The sequence below is a fragment of the Podarcis filfolensis genome (genome assembly GCF_964270895.1).
Source record: "Podarcis filfolensis genome assembly, chromosome: 7".
Lineage (NCBI taxonomy): Eukaryota > Metazoa > Chordata > Lepidosauria > Squamata > Lacertidae > Podarcis > Podarcis filfolensis.
The window spans coordinates 64,594,802-64,621,933 of record NC_139603.1 but is presented as its reverse complement, the minus strand read 5'-3'; the positions used below and the strand labels follow the sequence as shown (position 1 = coordinate 64,621,933).

Sequence of the window (27,132 nt, the reverse complement as noted above, 5' to 3'; positions counted from 1 at the left end):
GAGATCGCCCAGGAGTGACTAGCCCGGGCGGAGAGTCAGCACCGCGGACAGCGACATCTCCAGCAGCTGCAGCAGCACCGCCACCGCCAGTCGCCGCCTTTTCTCCTTCCTCCACCCAAAGGTGCACGCCATGGCCGCGGAGACTTACCTACAAGGCGTGGAGATCTCAGCAAGCCAGTTTTTCGAGATCTGGCGTCATTACGACGCTGATGGTGACTACAACCCCCCACCCCTTCTTCTCAACCCGTCCCACCTTGTCACCCAAGAGCGGGTGGAGAGGGGCTCCGAGGGCTCAGCTGGGCAGGGGAGACAGAGGCCCCCGGGGGGAAGAGGACTTTCCTCGCCACTCCTCTGCCGCGCGCAGGAAAACTTTGCCTCGCGCGCGTGCCAGAACTTTTGCCTGCGAGCTGCAACGACCGGGAAGCGTTTGCGAAGACTTAGCTGCACCGTTCGTCTCTCTCTCTCTCTGTCTCCCTCTCTCTCTATGTCTGTCTGTCTCTGGGTGCCTGGGGAGCGGACCCTCTTGGGAGCAGGGTTCCTCGTTTTCCTCTCTGGAGGCACCTCAAAAGTTCAAGCGCACCCACTCAATAAAGAATGCATAGCCTTAGAAGTTACCTGGCGATGTTGCTTTCCTTGGGGACAGAGAGAGATGAAAGTTCTGTAAACACGTTGAAAGGCACCGCTGTTTTTCAACGCGCAAATGCCCCCCTCCCCCCACCTTTTCCAGCTGGTAAGGGAGAGTGAGCTAAACCTCCGCAGCTGTAACGAGCGTTGCTCTCCCTTTTCTTTGTGTTGCAGGCAATGGGTACATGGATGGAAAGGAGCTGCAGTGTTTTATCCAGGAATTGCAGCAGGCGCGAAAGAAAGCAGGCTTGGTAGGTTAAGATTTCTTTCCCCCATTGCTTTATCTCATCTTCATTAAAGTAGAGGAACTATCCTCAGGTGAACTCCAGCAACGAGGCGGCACCCGTTCTGGGTGCATACCTCTGGTGTAAAGTGCAGGTGAATATGACCTAGCGATTATCAAAGGAAAAGTGACTTTGGGAAATCTGGGGGAGACAGAAACTAGATAAGAAAGTTTCTTGGGTCCTTCTACAAGAGCAAACCAGGTGATACTGGAGTTCTTAAAGTGATGTACAAAAATGTGCAAGGAAACGATTGTTCTGTTGCTTCCTCAGTTTTCCCCACCCCAGTGGTTAAGAAGAAATTCAAAATTAGCTGGATGCATTGTTAATATGTTGGCTGAAATACATTTCTGCCCCTTGGTGGCCAATAAACAGATCTGCAGATTAGTTGTAACTAGAACTAACTAGATATTAGATAATAGTTTGGTTTTAGGATAGTGGAATATTAGCACAAAACAGGGTTATCTGACTGTTGCAGGTGATGAACATGTTTACTGGGGAAAATGGGGGTGATTAAAATGGTAATCATTGATGTGTTATTTGGCGTTAAAGGTAGGAGATGTTTGGGAATTTTAAGCAAAAAGTTTTAAAATAATGCAAAACATATTAACTGCTATCCCTGTTTGAAATAAGAAACTATCTCCTATCAGAAAAGGAAATGGGAAAATAGGCTTGCTAGTTAATGAATATATCATTCAGAGAAATAAGAAAAATGAAGTATTGAGAGTCAGGCTTAAGATTATGTGCCAAATACAATGAAAATCCAATTAAGAGAGCTCAGCTCTGAAAGATAGTCAGTGTCCCTTGAAATAAAGCTGAAGTTATCCAGTGATATCTGACCAAGTCACACTTGGAATAGACTGACTGAAATCAATGAATTTGAGATCATTGAATTCAACTGATCAGTGTACTTCAAATTTGACTGATGTTGTATATTACCAAGGATGTGTATTTGTAAAATATTTACACAGTTCCTGTAAGATTATTCCAACATTAAAATACATTTGAGCTGTCCTTTAATGATTGCGAGTTGACTGCATAAGTGAAAGTTTGAGTCTATCTACAAGTTTACAATTTATGTGCGTACAGTTGAGGCTGCCTACAAAAATTGTAATCAAGCGTTATAAAATACATATTTATTATTGCTATCAAGGACCTGAAGATGTGATACAAAAATGGATTTGTAATAACTTCAATTATTTTTCAAATGAAGTGATGGCTGGTCCCTATCATATACTTTTTTATTTTTGAGGTTTCTGCACTGTTTTCACTTTTGGCTTTGCAATATGTGTCATAAGAGAAAAATAGATTCATAATTTATTTTTAGAAGCAATCACTATTAAATCTACTCTCTGTTTAATAAGTTCTTCATTCAACTGAAAAGATTGCATTTTTTATAAGGCATTCATCCCATTTTCCCCCAGGTTTGAAAATGGTGTCAGACTCCTATTAACAAATTCAAGTGCTCTCAAAGTGATATATAAAATCTCTGTAGGCACTTTCTTGTGTGCCACCCACAGTGTTATATTTCCCTTTTTATGCCTGCTTTGAAAGTGCTCAGGTGTTCTTGCCCAGTTTTCCATTGACATTGCTTCTGGACAAGACTATTTCTGGAATTTTCTGAAAAGAACAGCACCAAAAGTTCAGTTCTCTCATTGGATCATTCTTAGCTTCTTGATCCTTGAAGCTTTTCTCTTTTTCTGGACTAATGCATGTCAGACTATCAGTGGTTTCACATCTAAGCTGATTCTTGGATTTGAAAGGCTTGTTTTGCAGATATTTCTTTAGTTCACACATCTTGTTTCACTGGATACTATTTCAAGCAGCTTTTGAGTTTCGTGTCCCTTCTCAAAAGTGATGTGTGGCAAAATTAATGTATGTTCTAAGCAATTTTTGTGGTTTTACCATTCTTTTCGTACACACGCAACAAAAACTTCGATTTTGCTTGCATTTCAGAAAGCTATTGTTCCTTTCCCTTAACAACAGTACTTTATGCATTTTTTACAACTTAAATTTAAATCTTTTCACCTTGCATATCTTGTCTATATTTCCAGGTTTTTTTGTTTTGTTTAAAAAAGACTGCTTAATTTTCTTTCCTCCCAATATTCATGACTTGTAGTATATTTGTCTTAATTATGTTTTGGCATAGACTTGGTGGGTAGGATTAATGGGTGAAAATGAATACTCCCCTGTAGGATATGCAGCGTATATTCTGTAGGTCTGCCAAAGTCCCCCGCCCCCGCCCTGCCCCGTGGAGAACTTCTTTTCTTCTGCAATTCTTAACCCCTAATAAATTAAAGAAAATAAGGTTTCTACAATCCTATGTATGTTTGCTTATGAGTAAGTCTCACAGAGTTTGGTGAGTCTTAAGTATTTATATCAGTCATAGGACTGGACTGTATGCATAGTAAAGGAAGATGTTTCAGAAGCTCCAAAAATCTATATAGTTAATCTTCCATGCTTCAAATTTACCTCATCAATAAATTCTGAAAATGCATTGCTTTGGGAATTGTTTCTGGGCACAAAGACATCTGGGGAAGATTTGTCTTAAGATCTGCTTTCAGTTGTGCTTTATGCCTGACTGACAAGTGCCCAGTACAATGAAGTGTGAACACAGCTGCTTAGTAACAACTTGATGCTTAACCATTAACTAGCTGTAGCTTGGATATAATGTTCATTATGCTTCTCTTAAGCCCTGCTTGGGCATTCAAAGAATGTATGGAGGAATAAAGCATGGAGTATCGGGGTGGCAGATCCTCAGGGACTCCTCTTTAACCTCTCAACATTGAACAGGAAGGCCTGAAGGGAGGGATCTTCATGCATTCAACTGAACTCCCTTAGAATCCTCCCTGAAATCGTGGTTCTGATTGCTTAGAGTCCCTGATCTGGGAGACGATTCCACGCATGTTCAAATGTACACATGAAGAATCTTTCCTTCAGACATTTGGCCTCACTATGTGGATGTAAGGGAGGAGATGGAGATGGAGATGTTGGAGCTGACCCAATGGCCTTTCTGGGCTTTAATGCCTCTGCGGTATAGGTGCCTGAACTCCATGTGGAACACTCCATTCCTCCCAAATAATACAAAGAGTGGTAGAGGTCCCCTTGCTGAGTTACCCACCTTGCTGTACTTGCTTGACTTTTCAGTACAATGCATGCAAGGATACAAACACACCTTTCTTATGGGGGTGGGACACACACATTAAAAACTCAAACTGCTCACCACAGAATTGGGAAATAGACCATAGCGAAGTGTGCATTGTTCAGGGATCTATTATTCATGGCGAATAAGATCTAAGAAAATATTTCAGCGGCGCCTGTAGATGCCTTCCATAGTTGTGCTAATTTTATACCTGCCAGTAGCAATCTTTTTCACTTCAGTATCTTTGAGAATACAGTGTTATTTGTTTTCACTGCACATTTGAAATAACTAGTGTGGATTTCTGGGAGGAAAATGGAAGTGAATTCAGTGGTGCAGGGCACCTAGCAGCCTGACCCTATGCAAGTTTCTCAAGAGGAAGTGCCCCTGATTTCAGTGAGACTGACTTCCAAAAAAAGCATCCTTAGGCTCTGAGTCCAAAGGCTGCAGTCTCATGCACAGTTGCTTGGGAAGAGGTCCCTGTGAATTTAGTGGGACTCACTTTTGAGTCCATACACAGGCTCAGACTATACAGACATTGGCACCCAGCTGACAATGAACCACTGTCTCATATATGTGATTCATCTTAGATATGTGATTCATCTCACAGCCAGGTAGTGGAACTGTGGAAGGGAGGTTTTTGTTTATTAAACTGAAGAAAACACTGATGATGATTATTAACAAACTCCTTTTGAATGAAATCTGCAGTGATGATGAGAGACAGTGTATGCTACTGTGAGTGTCCACAATTTGATCAATGTTAACAGTGACAAGTGATTGTGGACAAGCCCAGACAAATTTCATAAACGTCAAAAGACTCAGAGATACATCTGTCAGAGTTGACAGTCGGTTCCATGTGATTGTCAACATTCACTGCTATATGTTCATAAAATGGCATTCTACATACATTTATTACATTTGTCTGAGATGGTCAGAATTCATGCATGAATGTAAAACCAGGTCAAATTTTGGACATTGACTGTAACATAAAATGAATTATACTGAGGTTGTTTTATGAATTAAGAAACTTAATGCTCTAGAAGCTTAATAGTTTTTATATATTTACTTGCTTGAAAATAGTTTTAACTATCTCTGTGTTAGCAGGGTGGAGAGAGAGAGAGCAATTGCATGTTTAAATTGGGCTGAATTTTTGTGAGGTTGAATTTTTGTAAGGAAAAACAGCTGTTCTAAGGCAAGTGAAACTGTGAGTGGAAAACCTCTACCTTTTCCTCTTTTGCACACTTTATCCAGCCTGTTTGTGTCCTTTGTGTTCTTCGTCAGCTAGTGCTGATTTTTGTTTTTACTGGAAAAGTCCTCTTCATTGCATGATTCTAGTTAATCGGATATACTGTCAAGAACATGATGGCATCTTGGGGCTATGTAGCCAATCAGATTTTACTGTGTGACAATATCACTGAGTGCAAATGGAACCTTCCTACTGCCCACACTCTCAATGGGGAAGGAAGGAGGGACTCTGCTCCCATTGCCCATCTGGGGTAGAATGAAGGATAGAGCTGCATATTCAGATAAGGATGTATCCTATACTGACTGCATCATTTCCAATGGAATATTCTTTTGGATGTGAATCCAAATGCACATGTCGGTCCATATCCTGTCCCAACGAGTCAAGTAGGAAGGACTGAAGGAGTGCTCACCTGGTTGGCTCAGCAACATGGGTGTGGCCCGTTTTTCGCAGCTTTTGCAAAGTGATGCAAATATCACTAAGAAAGGGGGAGAGACTTTAAATGGTGGGAAAGCACAATAGTCAATGTTTTTGCATTCATTGCTGGATAATATATATATATATATATATATATATATATATATATATATATATATATATATTAATTATATGCCACTGTGTATAACTTTACATTTAACAACATTCTGGAAAATCTGAAAGAAGAAATTCTGCAGCTTAGTGTTTAATTTTGGAGCAGTTAAAGCCCTTAAGGCACATGGTTTTAGGCTCAGGATATTACTAGACGTGGCAGAACCATCAGGGTAGGTTCTTAATTAATTATATGACTCCTTAGTTTTAAGAAACTGCATAGGGTACAACCTACTGGGAAGCTCCTTTAGCATCATTCATTTCTGTGGAAATTGTGCAGGAGACATTCCTGCAATGGATTGTGTCTTTGGCTTTCTTTTAAGTAATAATCATTGTATTGCACATTTATAGGACCTGACCCCAGAAATGAAAAAATTTGTGGACCAGTTTGCAAGTTCTGATGGAAAGATAGGAATTGTAGAGGTAAGCTAACTGGTTTACTTACTGCCATTTAATGAATTTGTTTATTCATGTTGGTCATAGCTCTGCAGTGATATAAGCATGTCTGCAAATATTTGTATTACTTGCTTTTGATGTTTCTTGGAAAATGGTTTTCTTCATTTTATTATCTTTTATTATGAAATTTATGAACTTATCATCATTTTAATACGAAAACATTTCAGTGTTTTCATTCTGAAGTTATCCATGTAAACAACAACAACCCAATTCTTGATGGCATTTAATCTTGAGACTGTTTTGCATAACAACAACAACAACATAAATGCAAAATCAAGCATAAACAAAATCATCAGAGAAAACAGGTTAGAAATATCAAAGCAGAGACAAAAAGGGGGCATCTCTTTTTAAGAAATTCAAATTGCCAAAAATGTTTAGCTGCTTGAATAATATTTTGTTTAGGCTGACATTTTCTAAAACTGCTTTTCAATGGAAACCTCACAGCAAAAACCTTTCTGGTCTGGACTTAATTTGAGTAAACAATGATATGAAGAATGATTTTGTTTCATTTTTGGAGTTTGCTGTATATTGTTCAGTGAGGCCTAAACATGCTTAGGTATGGTTAAATCATGCCCAGTGTGTTGGATATGGTTTTGTATAGCAGCTTCAGCCATTGACTGGTTATATAATGCCCTTTTTAAATGTTCATTGAAACTGAAGTATAGAAAACAGTAGATCTTGCTTTGCAAACCAGCTTAGCTTGATCTTGAAACTTACTCCTGTTGTTTAAAATAATTGTAAAAATACAATCTTCATTTGAGAAAGATGTCAGTCATTGTCATAATAGGCAAGAAATGAGAGTTCTTGTTTCTAATTCTTCTCCAATAACTTATCACTGGACACTAGTAAAACCATACAAGGTTGATTCTCGAACGATGTGATTATCGATGTGATTATCTCACTTGTGAATGCTCTCAATAGCCATTGCTGTCAGTAAGAAAGGTTAATAGGGACCAAGTATCTGATTGCTGATGTAAATCTGAATATTAGAATAGCCATTCATTGAGAACTAAGATGTAGACTGTAAATAAATGTGGACTTTTGTCCAAGCAGATGTGCATAGAATGAAGCTTCACAAGAGTTGTGCATGTGAAGTCCTATAAATACATTCATAGAGTGATGTATTTATTTTTATTGATTCAACAGTGAATTATGAATCCAAAAGTTCAAGGCAGATTCAATAGCTTATAGTACAGATATTTAAAAAGACAGCTCTAGTTGCAAAGCCTCGTCCTTTGAAAAAGGACGAAGGGAACTGGAGAGTCAAAGGGAAGATATCCTATGAAAGATGGAGGCAATGAATCTTCAGGCAACAAGAACTACCCCCTCAGAACTACTAAAAACAATGTCAGAAGAAGATTAATTTAAAGAAAACCATACAGCAGGATAAAAGCAGTAAATAGCATTAAGAATCACTTTTTTAGGAGTAAAACCAATTGAACTCACTGGGACTTACCTCAGTGGGACTCACCTCTGAGAAAAGATAATGATGTAGAATTATGTAATCTTTAGTACAACCATAATTCTTGATTAGTAAATAGAAAATGAGACTGGCATAATTTATTTCCTAGCATAAATCACTTAAATGCAGTTTTAGGAGGGTTATTTTTGGTGTGGGTTGTAGTTTGTTTTGTTTTGTTTTAATTTAAAGGAGCATTTAAGAATGCAGGCTAGCTCACCCCTTGCTTTCTGTGATTTTTTTCCTCCTCCAAGGTGGCCCAAGATACCTTCTGTTTCCAAAATATGTTTTCTTGTGAGACAATATTTAAGCTTGTTAAAAGGCAAGCTGAATAGTTTAAGGCATTTTCAGCACTGCTGCTGCTGCTCAAGTTAAAGGAAATTCTGGGAGCATCTTCAGGAGCCTGCATTAGTGTGGTTCCTCCCTGAGCTTTTATCCATTGCCCTCGGGCTAATGTGTAGAATTTGACAAGCCACTTGTTCTTCTAAAAGGCTCCCCCTCCCAGCACTCCAGCTTATTTGTTCAAGTCACTGCCTGCACCAAGATGAGGTTTCAAAAGCCCATCCTTTAACATTATCAGCCTGCAATCATTCCATGTTTGAATGATTCAATAGCTTTTTTCTGCTAGGGAAAGGTGGTTGGGTGGTAGGAGGAAGGGATGTAATGTTGGAAATACACCTTTTCCTTGTTTTGCTTTTCTTTTCTTTTCAAAAGCGTGTACACAAGCACTATTTATCTATCTAATCATTTAATGACAGAACAGAATGCAAACTAGAGGTTCATTTAGTAATCCACATAAGTAATTTTAAAAAACTGTTTCACTACAGAACAGAATTAATTCCTCTCTAGAAATAGCATTTTTTTCACAGCACTTTCACTCCTGAAGGCAGACCTGTATAATCTGTAGCCCATTAGTCATCCATGGTACCTATGTGGTGCTTGGAAACCCTGTCATTTTTCAGATACAGCCACACGGCAAAGCCATGAGATTTACTGATTCCCTACTAGGCTGCCATGTGGCTAGTTGATTGCGTATGGCTTGATGTGGGTCATAAGGCACTAATAATCAGTGTCCTGATTTTTTTCTGGGACTGCAGAAATGAGTGGTAATTTGTTGATCTGTAATACATGTGTTGGTGGAAGAACTGTTCTACCAAGTGTACCCTTCCATAATATAGGAAGTTGGGTTGTTGTTTTTGTTTTAAACCAGTTCTGTTTATCCATCTCGCGTAATATTCTGAGTGGCAGCATCTCTCCAGCTCTCAGATGCCTTTCCAGTTGCCAAAATACAGAATCCTATAGACTGGGTATACTGTAGCTCAGTATACCCTGTAGCTCAGTAGAATACCTGTTTTGCATGCAGAAATACCTATTTTGCAGCAGAATACCAGTAGAATACCAGTTTTGCATTGCATTCAATCCCTGGCATCTCCAGCAGGGCTGGGAAAAAATCCTGCCTGAAACTCTGGAGAGCTCCTGGCAATCAGCGTAGACAATATTGTGCTAGATGGGCCAATGGCCTGATTTGGTATGAGGCAGCTTACTAGGTTCCTATGTAATGAGGATTGAACCAGAAACCTCCTCCATGTGAAATACGTGCTATGATCCACGCCCAGTAATTGATTGGCCCAGTTCTCTGCATTAGAATCTTAATTCTGTCGTTCCCTCCATCTTTTCTTACTAGTCACCAGTTTGAATCTAGGCTGGGATGCAGCTATTTCTGGAGCAGATCCAGGACTCAACAAGTTTTGGAACTTTTGAGTAATAGCACAGTAACTGAGAATATAACACCCGGCGGCACAACAGGCAACAATATATTGGTGGTATTTTGGAGGCTTTGAAGGCATACTGTAGTTCCATTTGGTTCCCTATCTTCCCCAGTGCCATTTGGGCCAGTCTCAGTGCCAGCCCTACCATTAGACAGAGTGAGGCAGCTGGTGCTAAGGAGTGATGAGTGGACAGAGCTGGGAGCGCAACTCTGTGCTAGCCTGTTGCTCTCTGGTGCAGTGTAGGATGCTGCGCCATTGGCAATGTACAAATAAGATTCAAATGTACATCTTCTGTACATTGGATGTGCATGGATGTGCATGAGTGTGGCATTTTCCTGTATTTGACTTGGGCAACACACTGTCTTGAGCGGACCTAGCCAGCTTGTGTCCAGAGCGGCAAAGGGGTGTTGTTGTTACTCAGAAGACTCAGGCTGTACAAAGCGTTATTAACTTCCTGTCACACTGAAATCTGAGCCATGATGAATCCATTCTGGATTATATAATCCACTGCAGCATTTTGGCTCTACCAAAACTTCCCACAAGGACTCATTTCAATCTTTGAAACATACAAAAGTTAACATTCAGAGAGAGAAATTAAAATGCTGAAAGTAAGAGATACACAAGACTGCCTTGGCAGCAGTTTATTTCCAGTTATACTAAGGCAGATTCTCTGAATTATTGCTATTATATTTCAGCTGGAGTTTTGCACTGCAGCTTGGTAAATGGGGGTGGGCAGAATCCTGTAATCTCCAGTAAAAGGTAGAGACTGTTTCTTAAAAGTAATCTTGGCTGCTGGATCCATCTTTCTCAAGCAGAATTCCAAGAAAGACTGTATAAAGAGAATTTTTTAAAAGTCATATCCATACCGATTTCTAAAGCTGCTTCCTTACTGATGGCAAAATTGCTGCAGTTGCTGCATTTTCATATATAATCACTGTTGCAGGCTGAGAGAGACGTAAAGACAGGTGACTTAATTAGCATGGTTTGTCATCTGTATTCATATATTACTGAACTCTGTGCAGCTTCTGTGCAAGAACACATACACAGCAGTGGAGTGTTTGGACTAGGGTCACTTGCAGTAGCACAGAAGCCCCAATAAACTTTGCAATATGTCTGTCTCTCGATCTATTTCATAAACAATACTGAATAAGTCAACCCAGGAAGATTCATTTCTTTAAAACAGGTGTGGGGAACCTTTAGCCACCCCAAAATGCCATAACTCCCTTCATCCCCTCTTGGGCTGGTGGGAGTTGGAGTTCAGTAATATCTGGATGGCGAAAGGTTCCCCACACCTGATTTTAAACCTCCAGAACTGTAAGGGGTGGATGCATTTGGATGTTGTCTTGCGCTTCTGTGCTAGTTCCAGATTTTGTGGGACCTTTGCTTCGGGGAGCCGCCCTCCTCCTTTCCTGTGTTGCCACTGGCCATTTGCTTGCTTCTCCATGGGGGCCCAATGCGGGCCACCTCCCAGAGAGAGAACCATGTGTGCAGAGGTTGCTGCTCCTTCTCCTCGCTCCTTTCACTATTTGCTCAGAGAGGGCAGGTGAACATGAAGAAATCACAAGGTGGAGCAGCAACAGGGCCAAGAGGCTCCATGGGCTGGCAGCAGGGCAGCTGACTTCAGGGATGGAGTATGTGACAGACGCCCATCATCTTTGGTCATTGGCCAGGCTAGCTGGGATTGAAGTAGAACTGGAATTCCGAAACGTTGGAAGGTCCACGGATTCCCCATCCCTACTGGGTGAGGGGCTCAGCAGGTGCCCAATGATGCCAAGCTCTGATAGCTTTGGTGGGGATTCCTCTGTTCTCGTTAATTGAATAGAAGGAGAAAACAGGTCTTTTCAGTGACATCTCTCCAACTGTGAAATGCTCTCCCTGTGGAAGTTCAACCAGCACCAACAATGTCAACTTTTAATCACTAGGCAAAGACATTTCCTGTTCTCCCAGGTTTTTAAGATTGTTATATGAGATTATTTATGGCCTTTTTTGGTGCTCATCTTTTAGTAGGGTGGGGAATGATACTTCTCTACGTTGGTGGATGAGCACTTTTAGCATTTCTATGTTTTTATTGTTTTGTGTGTGTGTATGTGTGTACTTTGTTATTTTTGTATTTTAAATATTTTTGTCAATCCCCCCCCCCAAGAAAAAGGTGAAAAAAAGACTGCCATCTCATTGCCAAGCAGCATTCTTTAAAAATACAGATAGAAAGTTGGGCCTTGATATCAACTACTGAAAATGTTCTTAATATATATCAATATATTTGAAGGAAAATCATTAGATAAAGTGACATATTGATTTGGAAGTATCCCGAGTTAGCTTATGCATTGATTTTACTAAAACATTGGTTCACCAGTCTAATTTGAAGCAGAAAATTAAATAATTTGAATTCCAGTGTGGCATTAGAAGGTTGTCAGCTTCCAGAATGTTCGTTTGCCTGAGTGTTTAGTTCTCTCAAACCTCATGTGAAAAGTCAGCATCCATTTCAAGTATTCTTTTATGTGAAATAAAACCTTGAGTTTACTTTTTTAAAAAAATAATCTAAATACCAAACATTGCAATTCAATACTTGGCTTTCAGTGTTTCCCATTGGTCTGGGCAACTTGAATAGTTCCTTTCTGAAATACTTAGAAAAGCATGAGGATATTGAGGTTATGCTTTGAGAACTGTGCTTATAAGAAACCCTTTGCAAAGACAACCCTCCAGACAAAGGCATTCTATTTCTAGCTCATCTAAATGTGTTAAAGCAAGAGCCTGTGGATTAGGAGACGGGAGCTGGGGACAACTAAGGTCCCAGTGTACTGCAGCCATGAAGCTCAAGTAAAGGCAATAAGCGAGGAACTGAACTTGGGGTTGGGACAAGGGAGAAGGTCAAAAGTGACATAATTTTAAGTCCAAATCTCAGAAGTCACTGAAGGACAGTTTTGGACATGGCACTGATGTGAAGGAGGAAGGAACGGGAAGCACGGCGGTCTTGTACTTCCTGTTCCCTTTCATGTCCATCCTGTCTGAAATAGAACATTCACACCCTGCAGTCCTGGTGATGCAGAAAGGAGCTCTCGATTTAGGAACAGTTTGCTGGATGTGAAATGTGAATATTATGTTTATGAGACAGCAGTGGAAGAACTACAAGGTACTTCCTTTTCCTCCATATCTGTATCCCATCAAAAACTGTAATTTAAAGGGATTCTTGGAATGCAGTGAAGATTCCCCCAAATATCACTTTGATACGGATATCTGAAGCTGGTTGAAACCATTAGACCATTTCAAAAGAAAGTTTTTGATCAGGGCTGGCCCACTCCTGAGGCAAGGCAAGGCAACTGCCTCAGGCAGCAGGATCCATGGGGCAACAGATTCCAATGTAGATATTTATTTCTCCCCCCCCCCTTCCTGATATAGATCTTTATTCGCCCCTTCTTCCCTGGAGGAGAGAGGGAGGCACCAGTTTGCAGTTCTCCTCAAATGCAAAAATGTATTGAGCTGGCCTTGCTTTTGATTGTCCATCAAACACCATCCCTGCCCCTGCATAATTCAATGCAAACTATTTTTATGCCTTTTCAGTCATGAAAATTATATAGCTCTGAACAGAAGTTACAGGGGGTCAACAGCAGAAGGGGCTGATTGCATTCATGCCCTGCTTGTGGGTTTCTCCTAGATATTTGGCTGGTCACTGGGGGGGGGGAGCAAAATGTTGGACTAGATATATTCTTCATATACTCTTACATTATTTGAAAGGGGAAAAAATGAATATTGTGACAAAATTCAGGTTTATTAAAGGAAAACATGCAGCAGTTTTAAAGTTCTGCAGCAGCTTGGAGCCAAAAGTAGAACGGAAGAACGTCTTCCACTGAAGGCTCTGTCTGCAAATATTATAGATTGAACTTCTGCTTACTTCCTTTGGCAGCATAATTACATAGAATATTTCGAAGTTTCAGTTTATCGTGCAACAGTTTGTTTCAATGTGGTATGCACAGAAAATCCTGGTGGATTGTACTTGGTATTTGCAGATCATTGATAAATATGCAAGTTATTTGAATTTTTAAAACATTTTTTTTTCTCTCCTAAAGCCATAGTATGTATTACATTTATTTGACAAACAACTGATATAATTCAGTCTTAAATCTTTTACAGCTTGCTCAGATATTACCAACAGAAGAAAACTTCCTCTTATTCTTTAGGTGCCAGCAGCTGAAATCAAGTGAAGACTTCATGCAGGTAATCTATATAAATTTTTGCATTTTGTAAAATTAAATTGCCAGGTTGAAAGAAGTGTTTTTGGTTGTGCTTGATTTAGTTTTAATGGCTAACTTCTCAATTCCAGACATGGAGAAAATATGATAGTGACCACAGTGGCTATATTGATGCTGAAGAACTTAAGGTAAGAAGCTATCTATGTTTATTTATTAATATGCATTTCCTGCCCCTACTCCAAATGCTTTTTTCCTGGGGTGGCAGCAGAATAAATTGCAAGAACAGAAAGACATAGCAAAACATACAATATATTAAAGAAATTTGGTGTGGTTTTTTAAAAGCCCTTTCCTGACTTAACTGTTGAGCCCCTCAAAATGGCCCTGGCTGTTTTGCAGTGTTTCTTAAGGCGCTCAGGGTCTGGGGAATTCTGCAGAGAGTTCAAGTTCCCCTATTGTGGTGATTGTGGTGGGGACCCACAAAGCATGCATCTTTTTCTATCTTTGCTGTTGTAACGTGATGTATGGCTGGTGTCATTAATAAGAGGCACTTTCAGAGGATCTGAAAAATGCCTGGGAAGAAGCTGTCTCCAAGGCATTTTGGGTTGAAGCTATTCAAATTAGAGGGCAACACAACCCAATGCAGTCTTAATACTGTGCTCTTCGCATTCCAGTGATACAAAACTGTGAATGTTCAGGGTTGCAAAACAATAACTCACATACCTCTGTATCATTTTTTTTTAAAGCATTGGAGTTTTTGTCAATTTACTCCCTTCCTCCTGGTATCCAGAGCCGTCTTTTCCATTGGGTTTACTGGTGCATTGTGCCAGGGCGCCTGCCTCTCAGGGGCGCTCCAGTGAGTGGGGGAGCTGCGCCGCTTTGCCAGCAGCCTCCCTTTTCCCTCCTGCACGCCTGCCAGCTGCGCCCTGTCAACCATATGGCTGGTGGGCATGCAGCTTGCCTCCCAAGCCCCCGCGGGAGGAGAGCAATCCCCGCAGAGGCTTAGGACGGAAGCTGTGCCCCGCCAACTATATGGCTGGCCGATGTGCAGCTTCCTTCCCAAGCCCCCGCGGGAGGAGAGCAATCCCTGCAGAGGCTTGGGAAAAGGCTGACAACTCTGGGAAATGGGGGGGGTGGCTGGAGGGATTTTTCCACCACTGCGCCAGATATGCTTAAGACGGCCCTGCTGGTATCATCATCATTAACTGTTCTGGACTATCCCACTGCAGACAGATGGGGATTATATGATTGAGTAGTCACCACTGCAGAGGTGGATGGGTAGTATTTAACTAGGAAACTAAACACTGTTCCAGCCTTCTACTTGCCTGGCTAGTTTCTATGCATAGGGGAATCATTTAATCATGTCATATGACAAATTAGGGATGTGGGTGGCATCTAAACCACTGAGCCTCTTGGGCTTGCGGATCAGAAGGTCAGCGGTTTGAATCCGCACAACAGGGTGAGCTCCTGTTGCTCTGTCCCACCTCCTGCCTAACCTAACAGTTCAAAAGCACGCCAGTGCAAGTAGATAAATAGGTACCACTGCGGCGGGAAGGCATATGGCGTTTCCGTGCACTCTGGCTTCTGTCATGGTGTTCCATCGCACCAGAAGTGGTTTAGTCATGCTGGCCACATGACCCAGAAAGCTGTCTGTGGATAAACACCGGCTCCCTTGGCCTGAAAATGAGATGAGTGCTGCAACTCCATAGTCGCCTTTGACTGGACTTAACCATCCAGGGTTCCTTTGCCTTTACCTTACCTATAATGACAAATTGACAAAATGATTCCTCTAGCTAGCAGGACCATTGGCCAGGGATGATGGGAGTTGTAGTCCAAAAATGTCTGGGGACCCAAGGTTGAGAAAGGCTGATCTAGAGAGTCTTGAGCGACAAGCTGGCTGGCTGGCTGGCTGGCCAATATTTGGAAAGTTATTCACTGGTGGTCTAGGAAAATCCCTGTTGATTATCCCAGAGTTTTCTGGATATTTTGATACAAACCAAAGTGGATTGCATAGTTGTCAGAAGAAGGTGGCGAAGGCCTATAGCTCAGTATGAAGCACCTGCTTTGTGTGTGTACAAGGTCCCTGGCAACTCCAGTTGAAAGAATCTTGGGAAGCAGTGCCAAGGGCTTGAGATGCGGGAAGTGCTGCTGTAAGGCCAACAGTCATGGAATAATAGTCTAAGCTTGACCAAGGAAACTTCATATATCCACCGAGGTTGCCTACAGGCTGCTTGGAGCAGCTCAAGGCCTGGGAAACTACTCTGGCTTAATGCCAGTGTGGGATTAATACTTCCCCAACCAGCTACTCTCAAGATGTTTTGAGCTATAGCCACCCCTGTCCACTGTCTATGTCCCTGGGAGCTGACATCTAAACCATCTGGAAGACCCCAGGTTGGGGAATGCTGGCGCAAAATTTCGAATGGGCAGTTGCCAGAAGAGCACAGCTCAGCTGTCTGATGGGTAAATTCTGCACTCACTGAATGCTCTTAAAGATTTAAATCTGCCTGCCCCACCTCCACTGAGTGGCCTGGTTTTAAAACTGTTATTAGACTGGCTGCTCTTTTTCTCTTGTGGAGAAGAAAGCAGCTGGAACATGGCAGTGAAGCAAATCCACGCTGACAAGCCTTTCTTGAGGAACGGCTTTGTGGGAATCACTGCTTACTTGTTCCACCAGCTTCGTGCTACAGCTTGGGCCTTGTACCCCCCCCCCCCGCCAATCAATCTCTGCTCCATTTAGTGCAAGACTCTCCACCCCCAACTATCAGAACAAGCAGAAGATCTGGTCTGAAATAGGAAAAGTAGCAATACTCCAAAGACTAATATTAAGAGGTTAGAACAGGTGTGTGTGCTTGAGAGAGAGATGCTTCCAGGCAATAGGCATTTGCAATTCCCCAGCTCTCTAGACTTCTTGCTTAATAAGGATTTTAAATGTCATTATGAACTAGGACAATTGACTGGTCTCCTGGGAAAACAAGTGTCATTTCCTAGATGAAAAACAGTATTTTTTCAAAGGTCAGCAAAGCAACTTACTGCCTTCCTTCGGTTTTATTGTCTTTTTTTACACTTACCACTCGTGTTTGTTTTCTTTCAGAGTTTTTTGAAAGACCTATTGCAGAAAGCAAACAAGCAGATTGAGGACACAAAGCTGTCAGAATATACAGACATCATGGTAAGAGGAGGAAGCTATTTCGTTCAGGGAACTTAGCTCCCTGTCTACATATTAAGGTGTATCTGTTCCAGAAGCTAGGATCTTCTCTCATTACTGTATTTTCCCCATCCCTTATTTGAATTGTGAACTAGCTTGCTGCATAGGCTTCATAGATACCAAGTAGCAAAAGGAGACTCCGATAGAGATACCATAATTCAAAGGAACATAGCAGGTATGGCTGCAATGTAGCCTTAATTCATTTCAACGAAGTGTGTGCAAGTTCTCATACACAAAATCACAATACTTCTCTTGCTATGGAAAACCCGTGCATGTGAATGCCTGGCTGGTTTTGTTACAAGGACAAAAAAAAGGCAAATTTAATAGATTTATTAAATTGGCAAATTATTGTTTGACTGTGATATTTATGTTCTCCGTCCCTTCTTTGATTGCATATGAAATGTTTTGACATGTGCTTAAGGTGTCTCAGTTTTTAAAAAAATGGTAAGACAATGAAGATGGACTATTCCAAATCAAAATACGGTGGACCCTCCAGATGCGATCTTAATTTGTTCCAGGGGTCCATCTGCAACCTGAAAAGTCCGTATCTGGAGGTACTGCTTCTGCGTGCGGCGCAATAGAGCGCTTCTGCGAATGCGCATGTGGAGAAACCCGGAAGTATACACTTCCAGGTTTGCCGCATTCGCAACTCTAAGTTTATGTATCCAGAGGGATACATAAGTAGAGGTACAACTGTAATAGATTGCATCCAAAAGTGCCCTTCTGTGAACCAAATGGCTTTGGATGCAGCAGGCTTCCATTAATGGTGGAGGGGAAACATAGGAATCTGTTTGTATACCAAGTCAGATCACTGGTCCATCCAGCTCAGTATTGTCTACAATGATTGGTAGTGGCTCTCCAATGAGCTACAATCCTTCCCCAGATAGTAGATACCTGCCACTTCCTTTTGTTGCTCACTCCACCATCTTCCATGCTTTTCTGGAGGACTCGTCAACCTTTCAAAACAGATTTTCTGGGGACACAGGCAGAAGCCAAGAGCAGGGCTTTACTCAAAGAACTTTGGATCCAGCCCAATGAAAAGAGTTACAAAAGCAGCCATAGGGTGAAAGCACATTTGAGGAAACCTAACTGTAAAATGACCACAGAAACAAGGCCTTTTTTTAAATACCCACCTGTCTCACAGAGGCCAATTCACTTGCACTAAACAGGCATTAAGAGACAGGTGACGATGTGAACTGTTTTTGGTTGTTGTTTATTGCTGGTATTGGAGAAAAAAAATGTTCACACAACCCCTCCCTTTTCAGCTCAAGATGTTTGATGAAAACAATGATGGGAAACTGGAACTGACTGAAATGGCCAGGTATGTATTCTTCTAAGAGGGTGAGGGAATGAAATGAGCTCCAATCAGCAGATGAAACGAGAGGCAGAAATGGCCACATGTGGCTGAGAAACAGTTTCTATGTACTGCAAAAATTTAGGCTAGAAACCTCTCTTCTTCTCAGTGTTCAACCCTTTCATTACAAAGACGAATCCTGTACTGTAGAAAGAAAATGTGCTGAATATATATATATTTGTTGTATGTTGCTTATCAAAGCAGCTTACAAAGCATATTGCATCCCTTCCTAAAATACAATCCACAAGTGAATTAAATAAATAAAAATTAAGGAAAAGTTTGAATGGGACAAGCAGCCTACAAAGAAGGATTTTACATGAAAAAATGTACTGGGGTTTTGCAGGTCATTTTAGTAAACCATTTCCCAGTCAGCTGTCAAGGTCATCTCCTCTCTCGTTTCTTGAAAAGGTTTGCCTTTATACATTTTCCAGATATGCAATTCAAGTTCCTACTGTAACCACTCAGCAATTGTTCTGACTTCTGCTTGTGTTTTTCTCCAAAGATTACTCCCAGTACAGGAAAACTTTCTCCTTAAATTTCAGGTATGTAGCACGATACTCCTAAAAGTTTGAACATGCATAATATAAATTATATGTGTGAGTAGTGATCCAAACCACTACTGTTCTAATACCTGTTTTCTTTTTTAAAATTAGGGTGTCAAAATGTGTGGGAAGGAATTTAATAAAGCCTTTGATACATTTGATTCAGTAAGTAGACTACCTACAATATTTATAACTCATTTTTATTTTTAAAAGATCTCTGACCTTACGTGTTCTGCAAGACAAAAAAATGTAGCTGAAAGCAGCTGAAAGCAAAGTTATAATTGCTCATGCCTTTTGTTTTCAGGATGGGAACGGCTACATAGATGAACAAGAATTAGATGCTTTGCTGAAAGATCTCTGTGAAAAGAACAAAACGGTAATTCTAATTTTATTTCCATTAAAAGTGCACTTAAACTCTGCCCTCCCCCATCTAGTCAGTTAAGGTAGTTGCTCTGAATTCAATATATTTCAGTTTCTGGATACAACAGGAAGATAGGGTTGCCATATTTCAAAAGGATAAAACCAGGAAAACCCTAAGTCATTGAGAAATCAAGAAAACTTGATTTTTCAATTAGCTTGTCTAAAATTCAGGACAAAGCACCACCTTTCAGAGATTCCCTCGCCACCCCCCTGACATCAATTCCCCCTTTGAAATCCTGGTAATATCCTGGAAAATCCAGACGTCTGGCAGTCCTCCAGGAGGGTGTACAGATAACTCTAATTTCACGTACCTGCCATGTGCTCTGGAAAAAAATACACTTTCTGTTTTTTTGGCACAAGATCAAGGCAGCCATTTTGAGTGCCATGCAAGATCTCACCCTGAAAAAAGTGTTTTTTGGGGGTGAGAGCGAGGCGTGGGTCATGTGACTCGCCCAGGGTTTTAAAAGTTGGATGGTATATCATAGGAAGCTACTTTATGCTGAGTCAGGCCATTAGCTCAGCCTTGTATACACTGACTAGCCATGGCTTCCCAGGATCTCAGCCATACCTGGAGACACCAACAACTGGCTGGGACCTTATGGATGCAAAACAGATGCTCTATCTCTGAGTTACAGCCCTTTCTCCTATCAAACAGCAGTAGTTTTATGCCCAAGTTATTTCCCATTTCTGTATAGTTCATACTACCACTTCAATGGGCAAGTGTTGTCAATTCTCTGACCTTTGTCTGCAGGCGGAGTAGAAAAACACTACTTATATTATGCCTTTCTTTGTATTAAGTGGGCACTGATGATACTGCTTCAAAAAAAGGGACACTTTACTACCTGGTTTTGCTCAGAATTAGTCCCCCTTCTCCCAAACCACTAGCACCATCTCTTTCAAACAGCCCAGAGGATACAGCACATGAGCGTATTATAGCAACGAACAAGCTTACAGTTAAAATATTTTCAGGCAGAGTGATGCAGTCCTTAACGGCAGGACTCCAAGTTGACCTGCACGCTTACAGAGGAGCAGATTTTCCAGAGTGTGACTCCACAGTGCTGTGGAGTGATACCTCAGCCGTATGGATTGGGACTGCTGTATGGGATTCCCCCCCCCCCTTGATTGGCACTTTGCTGAAAGAAAGGACACCAGTCGGGGGAGGCGGGAAGGCAGATACCATTGGCCCTGCATAGGTGGTTGCATAAATTACTCATGTGTGCAGGCCACCCGTAGAACTGTCTAGCCAACACTCTCAAATCCATTTTTGTTCTCATCCATACTGAAAGTGCATGTGCTTGGGCTCGGCTGTCTTTTCTCGTGTAGCAATAACACTTTGTGTACCCACGTTAGTAACTGAACTGGGTTATAAAGCATTCTCTCTCTCTCTCTCTCTCTCTCTCTCTCTCTCAAAAACCCCTCACAGGAATTAGACATTAACCACATTGCAACATACAAGAAAAACATCATGGCCTTGTCCGACGGAGGAAAGCTTTACCGAACAGAACTTGCTCTCATTCTCTCTGCTGATGGGAATTAGAGCACTCTGATTACTTCCACTTAACTAGTGATATATTATATCTTTAAAAAACCGACAACACCAACCCAACAACAATAACTGTGCACTATAAGAGGGTAGGCTTTACTTTCTTTTATATCTTGTAAATTTAACACTGCATATAGATAATTAGCCAGGATATGTGGCGCATTCTTTTCAGCTTGTTTCTATACTGTTTGTAATGTACAGTTTTTTGTAACTACAAGGTTGATAAAGAGGATGTCTATGTTTGGGCCAGTCCGATTCGTTTAAAGTAATAATAATAATGACTCTTAAGATGGAGAAGAGTGGGAGATTTCAACACTCAGATTTCACGGAGACTGTTTTTGGCTTGTTATGTACTTTGACATTTGGGGCTGCAGCAGCAATAATGATCTCCATTAATGAAATGGTTCTTCTCACTATGATGGAGAGAAACTCTGGGGTGGGAAAGCTAAAAGTTGTCAGACTACAACTCCCACCACCCCCAGCCAGCATGACTAGGCATGATGGGAGTTGTAGTTCGAAAACATCTAGAGGACTACAGCTGCCCCACCTGTGGCTTATACTCCTATCCACCTCTCCAGAGCTGTCCTGCTGCCTGTCAGCTCAAGTCAGTGGACCATAGGGAAAACCACTCTTAAGACGTGGAAGGGCTACTTAATTATAAGCTGTCCTGGAGTGGCAATCATGCCCACTTCAGACTTGTCCCGTGGCACACTTGCTGAAAAGGTTGGCCCTGACTTTGGAGTTACTGGAAGCGTTAAAGAAATGATCAAGAAAGCAAGTCTGTTCCTTGCAAACGATGCTAGACGCAGTGTTTCAACTGGGGGAGGGGGAGATCTGAGGCTCCTGGCAAACAAGCATTGATATTAGAGAATGTAGCCGCGCTGTAGTTAATTGCGTTAATTCCCAACGAGTTATCAGTCCTACAGCTTTCCATTTTCCCCTGACTTCGGATCCCAAGGCCACAGGTACCTTGGGACACTGAGGAATTTAACTCCATGAGAAGCCTTTAAGCTACCTTGGTAGCCTAACAGGTACAATGATGTCTTACTGTATAAACTGCAAGCTTGGTAAGAAAAGTGTACAACAAAGGATAGGCAGGCAGAAAAGGTACCACAAGCCGGCCTCTTTATAACTTTTAACGTTTAATGATTGCTGCTGTGTCAGAGAATATAACAATCCATTTTCTAAAAACTATTTCCACTTGCAGAATATTATAATTCTAGCAAACTGCTGTTTTTACATCATTCTGTGTAATCTATTATTAAATTTAATATACTAAGACTGCTGGTGTCTAGTCTGTCTACTTCCTATGTTCTGTTACTTTGGCAGGTGATAAAGAAATAACTTGCACTTTTATACAGCTAGGATCCACAACACGGTTAAACTGGTTAAACTTGCATTTTGCTCAGGTTAATCTCAGTCGCCACAATCTAGCCCAAACTCTTGTTTCCATGAGAGAGATAATCAGGGATAGTCCTTTCATTTCGACAATGCATGGCACCATTCCACTGAAATTCATAGGACTGACTAAGTTATGAAAATCCTATGCATCTTTATATGAGCACAGCTTAATTTGGTTCATGAGCTGGGCATCCTATTCAGTTATCAGCACTGGAACTTAAACCACCTTTCATTTTTTTTTTCCTGGATTATGTCCATTGGCTGCAAAAGGAGATACAATGGCTGATATCCAAGTATTATCACCCTGAACGGTTTGAAAAAGTACATCCTGTAAGATTTCTGGACTACGTTAACAATTGTATGAGCATTTAAAATTGCATTACTTCTAGAACTCCCATGTATGCAATGCATTCAGTTCTTTGGTTTAAAACGTGGGCCCAATTTTAGAAAGTAAGTTAAAAAGGTGGTGGCTGTACATCCCAGTTAAATCTATGTAATTTCTCCAGAAATCTAGAAATGAGAGGGATATGAAATCATGCATATTTGTGTTAATTAAATGGCGTTCTCGCTGCTTAGGAACAGGTCTGGGCTAAATTTACTCCATTTAAAATGCTTACAAAAAGATTTATATAAATATATATATATATTTGAAGGGTGCTGATTTTATCCTTTCACCACCGGATAGCTCAGTTGATTAGAGCGTGGTGCTGATAACACCAAGGTTGCAGGTTTGATCCCTGAATGGGACAGCTGCATATTCCAGCATTGCTGGGGGGTTGGACTAGATGATCCTCAGGGTCCCTTCCGACTCTACGATTCTTTGAAAGCTAGAAGTCATTTCGCAAAGATACAAAATGGTCTCCAATGAGCAAGTGCCTTGTTTCATTTCTGAAAATATGTACTAAATTAGGAGTGTCTCTAGGTGGGAAAAAAAAGGCTTAACGCATTAAGAGGCTTAGTTAAGTTCGGTGGCCTATTTTGACAATTCCGCTACAAGCCGAGTGAGCTAATTCTTCACCTTCTCACTCACCTCTAACTTCTCTATGCAATGTAAAATATGACTGTATTCTGAAAGAGATACAATGATTTGAATATCTGCCTAGAGGCATGATTATGAATGGCAATATGATTAAACTTAGATTGACAATTAAACCATCGATTTGTCTTTTCATGCTCAACTGCAAAGGGGAAATCTCATGCTGTGAATGTGTATGATGCAAGACCGATCAGAGCAGTGCTGGGCTTAACTTTTTCCCAAATGAAAAGCATTGGAAATAGGATTCCATCTTTCTTTGAAAAGGGTATTTTGGACCCCACTGTCTCCCTGGGATATAAAAACTATTAAGGTGCTACCTTATTATGCAAAAAGCAAAGTATTGCAAATAGATGTCATCTTAAGAAAACACGAGAAGTCTGAACGTGGAAGGAAGTGTGCAAGACACCAACCTTATTTTCATTGATGACTCTGGCTCCTTTAAAGGATCATGTTCTATAAAGTTAGCCTAGGCTTCCAGAGGCTGACTCTTACTGTGACTGTATTAAGGCAGAAAGGTGTTGGTGGGGAAGGTCTGAATTATCACCCCAAGTAGTTGCCACAAAAATTAAGGGCTTCAGTCTTCAATTTGTTCTTTGCTGTCCTTCAAGCACTGACCAGTGGCGGTTAGCTCACTGGGTTGAAGTGTGGTGCTGAAAATGCCAAGTTTGTGGGTTCAATCCCAGTATGGGCCAGCTGCATATTCCTGCCATGCAGAGAGTTGGACTTGATTATCCTTGGGGTCCCTTCCAACTCTACAATTCTAATTCTTGGGCAGCAGAGCCTGCCAGCCAGAGCAGATAGTATTTGGCTTAATGAAACAATAGTCTGAAAGCAGCTGTGTGTTCACTCAACTGTTGAAGCTGCATAATGGGAGTAGACCAGGCTTCCTCAACCTCGGCCCTCCAGATGTTTTGAGACTACAATTCCTGTCATCCCTGACCACTGGTCCTGCTAGCTACAGATCATGGGAGTTGCAGGCCAAAAACATCTGGAGGGCTGAGGTTGAGGAAGCTTGGAGTAGACCAACATCTGGAGAGCCACAGGTCCCCCACTGCTGCAGATGGCCTGGTATCTTGACAGCCCCTGCTTAAATGCTTCCAGCAAACGTCCATCATATGTCTATGGTGAAACTTTTCTGCTGGCTGATAAATCACACGAAACGTCAGCAAGAAGACTGAAAAGCTGCATATGCAGATGTCATTGGGTGAAGCAAAATCTCGCTTCCATTTTCATCACCAGCGCTATTAAAAAATTATATATTACCATCTAACATTTAGCAATCACAACTGGCATCAATATTCATGCCGATCAGAACCATCAGTTCTAGATGAGCAACACGTTGCACAGCAATCCACAATTAAGCACCTAAATATAAGTGCCCCATTTTTCCCAGCTGCTGCGTGGCTGCAAATCCCACTGGCATCAAATGGGAGCAGCCAGTGCTGTGAATCTCTGTAAATCAGGCCAAGGCAGATCATTTACCATTTTCTTTTACTGCATTTTATGGCTCCAAGTTAAACTATAAGGATGCAAGTCACACTACGCTTAGTAGTTAAGTCCAACTTACATTCATACGAAAAAGTAGAAATTCCACAAGAACTCAGAAAGCCAAGTGGTAACGTCCCCTCTTCATTTAAAACATCAAATGAAGTTTTTCTTTTGTCCAGTCCAGGAAAATAGGGTTTCACTTACCCACACTGATGTGGTAGGTAGTTGCAAGCCCCATATAACCCAAGTGTGTCAATTGCCTCCAGTCAATTTCCTTCCATTTATATTGGCTCTTGGCAGCTCTCAACTATATCAAAAGTTTGCCCCTTCCTGTTAAAGCACACATTGGCTGCTGCAAGGTACGAATTGTGCCTCATTTCCCAGTTGCCAACCTAGAGGCAATAGGAGTGAATGGACATTGTGATGACAATGGGACTTACTGCCTGTTTGCTTTTCTAAGAGGGAGGTTTAGCTTTTCAAAGTGATCCTCCCATATATCTAACTGCCGGACAACACATTTAAGTGCCTGTTTTGTGTTTCTGCGAGGTTTTTTTTTTTTTTTTAAAAAATCTCATTTCAAATATTCTACACATTTTCAGTACCATGGAATTATGCTGGTGCCAGCTCAAGATGCCACCTGAATTTTACTGGGCTCATTTCCCTACAGCAATTCAGCTTGCATAGGTAGGGAGGCTGAAAATCGCACAGGTTGTGTAAGACCTTTATGAGTTTTCATAACCTGAAATGTGCTTCTGGAGGCTTTCCTTCCTGTCTTATGGTTCCACCTAGTGGCCACTTTTGACTCGGAAGACCAAGAACGAATCCTTAGCATCTCTGGTTCAAAAGGCTGTCTTAAGAAAAACAGAACTGGGAAAAGCTTGAGATTATGGGAAGCTACTTGTCAGAGCGGACAATCCTGGGTCTAGAATGACCAATGGCCTCAACCCTAAATAAAAGAAGTTTCATATGAATACAGCCGGTCCCAAAGGAGAACAATCCGTACCAGTCTCTAGGGCAGAAGTGGGAAACCTGTTTCAGCTGAAGGTGCATATTCCCTGTGGAAGACACATACCTGTGGCTAGGCATAGCCAAGGACAAAAGCAGGAACAGCAATGTATGTAAAATTTACCTTAGTGCAGTAGGCTAGTTTCTACAAAGGTACAGGTACCCCTGACCGTTAGGTCCAGTCGACTCTGGGGTTGCGGCCCTCATCTCGCTCTATAGGCTGAGGGAGCCGGTGTTTGTCCACAGACAACTTCCAGGTCATATGGCCAGCATGACTAAGCCGCATCTGGCGAAACCAGAGCAGCGCACGGAAACGCTGTTTACCTTCCCACTGGAGTGGTACCTATTTACCAACTTGCACTTGACGTGCTTTCGAACTGCTAGGTGGGCAGGAGCTGGGACCGAACAACAGGAGCTCACCCCGTCGTGGGGATTCGAACCGCCGACCTTCTGATCGGCAAGCCCTAGGCTCTGTGGTTTAACCCACAGTGCCACCCGTGTTCTACATACATCCCTCTATATCAGGCATAGGCAAACTCGGCCCTCCATGTTTTGGGACTACAACTCCCATCATCCCTAGCTAACAGGACCAGTGGTCAGGATGATGGGAATTGTAGTCTCAAAACATTTCGAGGGCAGAGTTTGCCTATGCTTGCTCTATATCCTCTCTCCAGGAAAGCAAGAGGCATTGTCACAGTTCAAACATACATTCTGCAATAAAGGTGCTAGGCACATTTACAAAGCTAAGCAGGGTCCAGTACGGTTTCATACTGGATGGGGGAACACGTATTGGGATTCCTGCATTGCAGGGGGGCTGGACTGGATGACCCTCAGGGACCCTTCCAATTCGACGATTCGAGAAGAGTGCAGAAGCAGGACTGGTGAGGGGTGTGACGCAGGAAGATTTCTGAAGGGCAGATATGGAGGTCTGGAGGGTTGTGTTTGGTTCCTGTCCATCTGTCAAATTTTGTGGAAAGATTAAGGATCTGGTCTGCCAACTAGAAAAGGTTCCACATCCTTGTTCTATTGGTAAAGCTGCTCCAGCTCTTGTGTGAGTTTTCCCCCAATCAAATTCACCTTAAACTTTTTTTCACAGAAGCTGTGTGGTTTCGTCAACATTTGATTACTGATGCAGTCACCTCAACAATCATTCCATGATATCACTGCATCTCAGGGTCACAGATCAGATGATGACCATATTCTCACAATATTGCCATATTGCCACAAATATAGGGAGTTGGGGGGGGGGGAATGAAGTGCTGTCTCTCTCCTACTCATATACGTAGTTGCCTGATAATAACTGAAGTTTCTCCTGAGATGCAGAACTGCTTGACATAAATGCTTGACTTCAAAATCTAAAACCAAAACTCAGGCAAGATACGAGGCCTCATTCTA

General features: G+C 41.7%; 1 protein-coding gene and 1 long non-coding RNA gene across 2 annotated transcripts; one reads left to right on the top strand and one right to left on the bottom strand.

Annotated features, from left to right (window-relative positions):
- Positions 1 to 25,289, top strand: CALB1 (calbindin 1). Its single transcript, XM_083623448.1, has 11 exons — positions 1 to 212; positions 799 to 875; positions 6,227 to 6,298; positions 13,688 to 13,771; positions 13,878 to 13,934; positions 16,835 to 16,912; positions 18,214 to 18,269; positions 18,805 to 18,844; positions 18,956 to 19,009; positions 19,149 to 19,220; positions 20,688 to 25,289. The coding sequence occupies exons 1-11, from the start codon at positions 131 to 133 to the stop codon at positions 20,799 to 20,801; spliced, it is 786 nt and encodes a 261-aa protein (XP_083479574.1). The 5' UTR covers positions 1 to 130; the 3' UTR covers positions 20,802 to 25,289.
- Positions 18,277 to 26,332, bottom strand: LOC310766853. The gene is made up of 5 exons (XR_014550462.1): positions 26,233 to 26,332; positions 23,655 to 25,875; positions 19,576 to 19,663; positions 19,067 to 19,201; positions 18,277 to 18,441 (listed from the first exon to the last, which is right to left on the bottom strand). It is a non-coding gene; the product is annotated as an uncharacterized lncRNA (long non-coding RNA).
- Positions 26,333 to 27,132: the final 800 nt, after the last annotated feature.

Excerpts from the sequence above, each read along its gene's own strand:
- CALB1 (XM_083623448.1), top strand. The coding sequence starts at position 131 with ATGGCCGCGGAGACTTACCTACAAGGCGTGGAGATCTCAGCAAGCCAG. Across the intron at positions 6,299-13,687 it reads GAAAGATAGGAATTGTAGAG|CTTGCTCAGATATTACCAAC; the intron begins GTAAGCTAACTG and ends AATCTTTTACAG. Across the intron at positions 19,010-19,148 it reads CCTTTGATACATTTGATTCA|GATGGGAACGGCTACATAGA; the intron begins GTAAGTAGACTA and ends TTTTGTTTTCAG.